Source organism: Stegodyphus dumicola, chromosome 7 (genome assembly GCF_044657685.1).
Source record: "Stegodyphus dumicola isolate Sdum_Otavi_A_Nest chromosome 7, ASM4465768v1".
In the NCBI taxonomy this organism is placed as follows: domain Eukaryota; kingdom Metazoa; phylum Arthropoda; class Arachnida; order Araneae; family Eresidae; genus Stegodyphus; species Stegodyphus dumicola.
This window is the reverse complement of record NC_140774.1, coordinates 32,728,341-32,737,641: the sequence shown is the minus strand read 5'-3', so window position 1 is coordinate 32,737,641 and position 9,301 is coordinate 32,728,341. Positions and strand designations below refer to the sequence as shown.

The window sequence follows — 9,301 nt, the reverse complement described above, 5'->3', positions numbered from 1 at the left end:
CAATATTTTTTGCACTGCCTAAACATAGCGGGCATAAATTCACAAGTGCTCTTAAACTTCGCCAAACCTGATGCAACCATCAAGTTTAGAAGATACTTTTTGAAAAATCTAGTTACATCTTTGATGAAACCACATCTTCAGAGTCGTCTAAAAATTCCATTTCTCCTGTCGCATTCCAAAGCTATTATTAGAAGGCCGGTAACAACAGAAGCGGACAAGACGGCTGAAAAGGATGAGGAACCACACCACCTGCAAAAAAGATCAAAGGGCGTTGCGCTGAGTGCGGTAGAATGAAGAATAATTACACAACATAAAATGCTCTGAGTGTTCTAAATTTATCTGCAAAAATCATCTGGGCAAGACAGTACAACTTTGCAAACCCTGCTGCAGTGAACAGGGACAATCTGAAGAGGATTAAAGTAGCGAAAGGTTTTTAATTTTTTTCATTTATGAAATTTATTACTTACCGAACTTTTCTTTATGGAATATTTATAATTTGTAAATTTGATTTATGATCTTATGATTTTCATACAGAAAATAACATAGAATACTATATAACTTTAAATTACATTCCCAGTGCATTCCATTTTTTGAATTAATTAAAAATTTGTAATTCCATCTTTACTGCTTTTTTTTTATTGTTGTTGTTGTTATTCTTATATTCTTTTTACTATGATGAATCACCTTATTAATGTAATGTATAAGATTAAATAGTTTCAAACACGAAGCAGAGGCTTGAAAAACGACCTGGCGTACTTCATACATCGCCCTTCTAAAATTTTACCATATGCCAGCCCCTCCAGCTGAGGGTTAAATACAAGTCTTCACAAGAAGATTCAAAAGGCCGTTCCACTCACAGGGTTAATGCTACAGCAGGCACTAAAAATGCATGCCATGTCTTTAAGGAGAAACTACCAAATATTTTAATACATTGACTCTAAATATACATCATAATTAATCCAGATATGATTAAAAACAAATATCACTCAAAATTTCATATAAATTTTTCTATATTTAATTATATAAGCATGTATATAATAGAATAAACAATACATTTATTAAAAATATTTTCAAAATTCTTACTTCAGAGGTTTGAAAATAACTTCTTGACCTCCACTAAGTTTCAGCATCATTTTTAACTGTGTACCTTTATAACCTATGCCAGCATGAACTATTTTGTAAGTAACCATAGCATTCAGAACAAATCCCAGTTCAGGAGTATTTTCTCCGTGTATTTCCCTTGAATTCACCCAACCAGCAGCCAGATTCCATGGTGACACTTTCATCTTTAAATCACTTCGTAAGTTTTCTTTTATATAGTGCACTATTCTTGGATAATCTAATCCTTTTCCATTAAATGTGAAATTCATATTTTGCAGTTTTGTATTTATTTTTATTCCAGCAACAGCTGCCACACTGGTAATGCTAAGATTCTTATAAGTTCGATCACTGAAATGTTCACTGTGCTGTAAGGATGAACTAGTTTCTTTTTCAAAATGGTACTTTGACATCTGGCTTTTTTCTGATCTCTATAAAACAAATACAATAGTGAATACAAAATCAAGCAAATAAAATCTAGTAAATACAAGTGGCTCTTGACATGTTGTACTATTCAATCACCTCACAAAATTGTAATATTACATATTAAATGTTCAAAACATATGCTCAGGTGCTTTTGTTCATAGAAAATCTGTTAAACATCAGGAGAAGTCATAACAGATTCTTAATTTGCTATGAAACAGCAGTTTGCAAGAAAGCAGATATTGTCCAGTTGCGAACAGGTGAAAGTTGTAATGTTTTTTGAAGAAATGAAGAATTTAGTGGTAACACAAAGATCTTGACCATACTTCTGGTACAATATCAGCTCCCTGCAAACAGATCTTTCACAGACTGTGTCAGCAGCTAGAAGTCACTGGCTCTGTGTTGGATGAGAATCAATGATTCTATCAAATTCTGCACACCTGAAAATGGCAACAGGTTTACCTTTACACACTCACTAGTTTATGCAAGATGAAATGCATCTATCTATATGCTATAAATAATGTTCCTTGTTTTCTGTATGCAGTTTTCATGTAACTACAGTACAAAGTCTTTAATCCGGACTAGTCGGGACTTCGGCGATTCCGGATTAGGGGTTTTTCCGGATTATAGATCATCAATTTAAATCTGGTAAGATGGCATGCAGAAATTATAAAATTAAACCGTAATTTATGAAATAAAGAGCAATTATGATCTAAAGGGTATCAAAATTTACAAAAAGAAAGCTTAATATTTATTTGTTTACTTTATTAAACATTTCTTTCAATGTAAGTTGTTTAAGTTGCTTCATTATATGTGCTAATACTTTCTCTTTAATTCTATAAACAGACATAATTTCTTGTTCAGTTACAAAGTTCCACTGTTCAAGTCCTGTAATTGCTGTGTCGAGAATACCGACTAACTTGTCAATCGGAATTTTTTTCGTTTTCACTAACCTCTCTGTCACTTTCTTCATGCCTTTATTCATTTTTTGCAGCAATTCCACTTTTGTTTGATGGACATTGAAACATGCTTTCGCTTTGTAGATCCTTTGGCAGCTCCAGAATCGAAAACTCTTTTTGACATAATCGAAAGTTCAAGCTTACTTTTCATAAAATGGCTCTAACAGTCTGCAAAAAATAATAAACCCGATCCAATTAGAAGATTAAGGAACAACGCAATCTGCAACATTAACTCAAATAGATAATTAGATCATTTAAGCCTAGCTTATACCGTGCATTATTCATTAAACGTGCATGCATAAAGGTATTATGCGCATGCGTAAACATTATGCATGCGCAGAAAGTTTGTAGCTTTGAGGTCAGGATTATGGAAGTCCGGATTAAAGATTTTGTACTGTATTATGCAACATCAGTCTCATTAATGTAGCGAAAGGAAAAGACAGTTTTATAGAGCTGGGAATTCATTCTGGATATATCTTCATAGCCCAGATATAAATCCATATGATTTCATTTCATGAGAGTTTTTGAAAGATATGGTATTTCCAAGAAAGCCTGCAAATGTGGTGCAACTCAAAGCTCTTCTGTGCAGTAGTGCCATGCAGTTTTGGAATATGTATACTGCAAGGTGCAGAGGAAAATACAAAAGTTCATTTGAAAGCGGTTGTGAAACAAAATGATGGACACATTGTACACATTCTACACTAAACTACCTTATAGTCAATTAGACAAATGCAGTGCAACTCGAAACTCTCATAGTGCAGTACTGCCATGCAGTTTTGGAAGACGTACACTGGAGGATAGTGAAAAATGCAAAAATTCACTCAAAAGCAGTTGTGAAACAAAATGATGGACATGTTCTGCACTAAACTAACTTTCCATGCTCACACAGTTAATTATGGATTCATTTTGTAATATTTTAATGATAAATAAAAAGTGTAATAAACAAACCAATGTGTATGATATTTGGTGTGCCATCTTAAAATTAAATAATTACAGATTAGTATTATGCCATTTATTTATAGATCTACACAAACAAATTCCTACATATATTCAGATACAAGAAGGATTTAACTGGCCTAAAAGTATGCTAGGTACAATAATTATGAACATAGTTATTGTAGCAAGTAGACTTTAATCTGTGCATTCAGAGGCTGGAGAAATAGACACATGACATATAAGTATTATCCAGTATTCAAACCCACATTTGTGATAAATTTAGTAGACTTTTATTATGTTTCACTCAAATGGCTATTGAAGGTATTACATTATTTGTAAAAAGGAACAAAAACAGCACAGCATTGGATGATTTGAAAAGTTTTAGACAAATCATCAAAATATCACATACTTTAGTAGTTTGATCTGACATATGGAGGAAAAAAATCGAAATATCAATACACAAGTGATTAATATTTAGAAATATAACTCAAACAATAACTTACAAATAAGAACATATTGTGGAAGGGGGGATTAGCCACTTTTCAAATTACCAGATCAAAATTGAAATATAAAATACACCTAAAATTTTACCAAATTTAGAATTAGGTATCTAATAACTAACAAGAATAAACCTGTGTTATGCCCATTTTATAACTGTTTAGTGACAAATTCTGGCATATAACATAAGTAGTTATCATATACACACTCGATTTCACAAATAAGATTATACTAAATCATTCTTACGATTAAATTTTTATATGTAGCAGCAGGATTATACATTTCAACATTTATGCAAATCTTTTATTGATGATATTACCATATTATGAACATCTACAAAACATACATATTCTTAAATTTAAATGAAGGAATTGTGGATCAAAGTTTTTAAAAACAACCAAGAAATTACAGCATTATTTGAGATAAAAGTACCAATATAATATTTTTATACTTATGTGAAAAGTTATATGACCATGCCATATGGTGTATGAAGTGTACAGTGAAATTTCAACATTCTGTATATTTCAATATTCTTTCAACGATATAATAATATGCGCTTTTGTCTATTTTAATTATGATATTATCAAAATTTTAAATCAAATTTATGATACATTCAAGTTTTTAAGGAAAAAACTTGAATATGAAACAGAAAATCTTTAAGCACGATCAACTAGCGCAAATGGTATGATAACAAATTTATCCGCAATATGTTTAAAATATTTATAGTCTGAAATTTACATTCTGTACTTACTTGAAGATCTATCTGCGAGTAATTGAAATAAAATGCCAATGAAATAATCATAACAAGACATAATCCCAAAGTACATGTTATTCTTGATTTCAACTTCATTTAATTAATTTACGTTAGCTATTAGACGTACACGGAATCATAAACATCTTTGAAAGGTATCACATGAGAAAAATAAAATATTTCATATTTTAATTTTGGTCCAATTCATAATTCTTAAAGTGAAAATTTTTTAATAGAATAAAGCACATCATATTATCAGAATAATTAAGTAATATTTATAGGAATTTTATTAAAGAACGGTTTCTAATTCCCAATAGTCGGGATCTCAAAATTAGCGGAAAATTTTCCCATCACTAGATTTCAGGTACCAAACATTGTTTGACATACTGCCGTATTCATCTTTCAACCGCATGATTTCCATTACATCTATTTTCTTTATATTTCAAAAGTAATATCGTAGAGCAATGATGTCAAACTCGCGGCCCACAACAAATATTTTTGCGGCCCGGCCAATATATCGGCAAATAATAATATATAATAATAAAATAACATATCGACGAAGAAAAAAATGAAATGTTTACTGCTAAGTAATTAACGATAATTTATTCAGTGTTGTTAGATTATTCACAGTGAGCTGACACACACACTACTTAAAAAGTTATAAATTTTATAAGATCTCGAGGTTTAAATCAGCGTCAATTCACTGCTTTCTTAAGTGAGTTAGTGAATATTCGGGTTTGTCCTATTATACCGAGGTACGTTGGTTATCTTGCTCCAAGATTCTCAAACAATTCTGGGATTTGAAAGAAGAAATATGTCAGTTTTTAAAAACGAAAAATCAAGACGTAAGTTTGTTTTACGATCCAATATGGATACAAGATTTATCTTTCTTGGTTGATATAACCAAACACTTAACCGATTTAAATTTATCGTTACAAGGAAAAGATCAAAGCATTCAAATGTCAACTAGTTCTTTGGGAAAACCAACTTAAAAATGAAGATTTGACGCACTTCCCGACGTGCAGCATGAATAAATCAAGTTTAGATGATACTTGTTCGTATCAAAAATACGCAGAAAAAATTGCAAATTTAACAACTGAATTTGAAAAGAGGTTTAATGATTTTAGTTCCCTCGAAGACATTTTTTTTTTTTTTTTTGTTTTTTTTTTGTTTTGTTTTCTTCGAATTTCTCAATAAGTATTGACTCAGTACCCAGCCATATGCAAATGGAGGTGATCGAGATTCAATGCAACTCAAATTTGAAAGCAAAATTCATTGAAGTGGGCGTGCCTGAATTTTACAAATATTTACCAACCAGGTTTGAAAATACTCGAAAATTCGCATATGAAATTATTTCCATGTTTGGTATCACTTATGGGTGCGAGCAGTTATTTTCAGTCATGAAAGGTAATAAGTCTCCTATTAGAAACCGTATTAATGATGCTCACCTTGGGTCAGCGTTGAAAGTTATCACTGCAAACAAAATTTCTCCCGAAATAGGAAAGATAATAGCAGAGAAGAGATGTCAAGTATCAGGACGTAAACATTAAATTTTTCTTGTTCTTTTCTATATAAATATATATATATGTTTATTATTGAATTATTCGAAATAAATCTACGTTTCTATATATATTTTTTTTTTTTTTTTTATTTTTTATTTTATTTATTTATTTTTTTTTTTTTTGCGGCCCGCCTAAAGTTAAACCTTGTTTGTTTGGCCCGAGTGTACCTATGAGTTTGACATCCCTGTCGTAGAGTATAATAAACACTTACAAAAACTGTATTCATTGAGTAATTAGAAATATGAAGTCTTATTATACTAAAGTGAGATTAATAATATTTGTCAATAATTTTCAATCATCTGCAACAAGTAATGAACAAGATTATAAAACTGATTGATTACTTCTGATAGCCAATAGGAACGTTGGTTATCCGAATATTGGAAATAATTTCCTAGCAACGCCGCCCAGTCGGTACAGTAGTTAGATGAGTCTACTCAAGATAGACCAAGGCCAACTAGATATCTAATTGGCCTTGGTCTACTGCGGTACCGAAGATCCTGGGTTCGAATTCCTGAGAAAGCATGGTTATTATAACTGTACTTCGCAAGAAGGCAACGGTGGCCGCTTTTTAGGTACCTCCACAATAATGGCCAGCACTTCTGCAAGTATAAATAAAATAAATAATGCTGCCAATAAAATGGCCAGCACTTCTGCAAGGCCAACTAGATATACTTGCATTGCCTTTAGGAGTGATTTTGCCTTGACTTCTGCCTTTAGAAGTGGCCAATTCTGAACAGGCAAGTGCCCGCCATCGGATAAAAAATAATTTCTCAGTTTCACGAACGACTCCTTTATTGTTAATTAACCTGATTCTCAACATAAAAACTGGATCAGAATAGTGGAATGAGATAAAGATTAATCATACCAGAGAAAGATGATGTAAAATTGATGATGAAAACAAACTGAATTTGCCATTATTCTTCAGTATCTGAAATCATGAAATATGTTACGCTTGAATTATATTATGAATATTTCTCTGGCTGAGATATACTACCAATTTCACTCTCTCAACAGATCTTATCTAAAACTGCCACATTTCTAGACACATTCTTTTTAAATGGCCCGGCTGTTTATTTAATATCCATTAGCCTTACGCCACAGTCGGAAGTGGTGGCCATTCCATTATTTAAACACCTAATAGGTGGCCACCATTGCCTCCTATGAAGGGACGGACAGTTACACCCATGCCTTTGAACCAATTTCAACGCCATTTCGAATCTGGGCCCATCGTTATGGCAGTAAAGGTCACTAACCACTATACCGACTGGACGGCTTCAAGACATAATATAATCTTATAATTATTATATACGGGCTGTCAATGCATAACACAGATTTCTCCTTTGACTACATATAGTTAATAATAGATAACATTAACAATTCTTTTTAAATGTCCCGGCTGTTTATTCAATATCCATTAGCCTTACTCCACAAGAGTCGGAAGTGGTGGCCATTCCATTATTTAAACACTTAATAGGTGGCCACCATTGCCTCCTATGAAGAGACGGACAGTTACACCCATGCCTTTGAAACAATTTCAACGCCATTTCGAATCTGGGCCCATCGTTATAGCAGTAAAGGTCACTAACCACTATACCGACTGGACGGCTTCAAGACATAATATAATCTTATAATTATTATATACGGGCTGTCAATACATAACACAGATTTCTCCTTTGACTACATATTGTTAATAATAGATAATATAAAACTGGAATAAATAGATGCCAATGAGAAATTCAGTTTTAGGCACTCTCAATTTTAGTTCTATCAATTTCAAGAGTGATGAGACACATTTTCTCTTCTACAGCAACCAAGAAAAACTTTATAGCGACATCCAGGGCGTCTTAACACATGAGCCATTAGGTAGATGTTCGCGTGCCCCCACGAGCATAGGAGCCTCATACTAATTCATTTACATCTCATTTCTATAACTAGTTGTTGTATTAAGGGCCCCCAGTACACTGGTTTGCCCATGGGCCCATAATGCTGTTAAGAGGGGGTTGGCGACAACTGTATTTAGACTGAATGTAATGGGGTGCGTAAAGCACGAGTCATATTAAACAGAATTGAGCCCTATCTTGATAAGTTTCTTCCCAAACAATTCGGGTTGAGAAAGAAACTCAGCCGCAGTAAGCAGCTAGCTAGGCTGACAGAATTTGTTAGTGCTGCACTTCATAACAATCAGAGCGTAGCCTTACTCAGGCTGGACGCGGCGAAAGCTTTCGACCACGTCTGACATGAGGGGCTCATGTTCAAGCTCATCTCTCTTGACTTCAATCGAGACCTTATTTTGCTTATTTACTCTTTTATTAAGAACAGAAAATTTTTCCTCAGCTTCGGGAATGACAAGATCTTAAAAGGCATATTTATATCGCTATCATACGACCAATTTCCTCTTACGCCTCCACAGCGTAGCTCAAGGCTCTATTTTAGGACCTATTCTTTATATTTTCTATGTCGCAGATGTCCCCAGAATCTGTTCTGATGTGAATTCGTTCCTAGGATGCTACGCAGACGATACGGCACTGGCAATCAAGTCATTAAACGCAGGGAATGCTATTAATAAATGACAGAAAGTTATACCGGCAATTGAATATTGGTGCAAGAAATGGCGTATAGCAATCAATGCACAAAAATCTTAACTTATAATTATTAGCAAGAAACAACATAGGACACCACTTCAATACAGAAAAGAAAATTTTCGAAGTTGAAGTCCCCGTAGTACATAAAGTCTTGGTATTTTCAAAAACGGTAAATTTACCTGGACCGTCCATGTCAAAAATGTCAGAAGTAAGGAGCACACTGCAATTAGTAATCTCTCGCCTTTAATCGGTAAATCATCGAAATTAGATCTACTTTGTAAAAGGCATATTTATATCGCTATTTTACGACCAATTTTCTCTTACGCCTTCCCTGCATGAGAGGCTGTCACCGATAGAGACATTAGCAAGCAGAATAAGTACCTGAGACTCATTGCGAACGCTCATTACTACGTCTCGAACGTTACGTTGCATAATGATTTGAAGCTGAATACAGTAGAAAAAATTCTGCACAAAATAAATACAAGCTTTTTT

General features: G+C 33.2%; 1 protein-coding gene across 4 annotated transcripts in view; it reads right to left on the bottom strand.

Annotated features, from left to right (window-relative positions):
• Nucleotides 1-6,153, bottom strand: part of LOC118186843 (glycosaminoglycan xylosylkinase-like) — a 35,577-nt gene extending 29,424 nt beyond the window's left edge. Inside the window, exons 1-2 of one of the 4 annotated variants that reach the window (XM_035357006.2) lie at nucleotides 6,114-6,153; nucleotides 1,084-1,529 (exon numbers count right to left, since the gene is read on the bottom strand). In XM_035357006.2, coding sequence (XP_035212897.1) covers nucleotides 1,084-1,511 — 428 coding nt within the window. In that variant the 5' untranslated portion in view covers nucleotides 1,512-1,529; nucleotides 6,114-6,153. Of the gene's footprint in view, nucleotides 1-1,083; nucleotides 1,530-4,665; nucleotides 5,790-6,113 lie in introns of those variants that run through there. The other 3 variants (XM_085820068.1, XM_035357005.2, XM_085820067.1) reach the window with 3 other exon arrangements.
• Nucleotides 6,154-9,301: the final 3,148 nt, after the last annotated feature.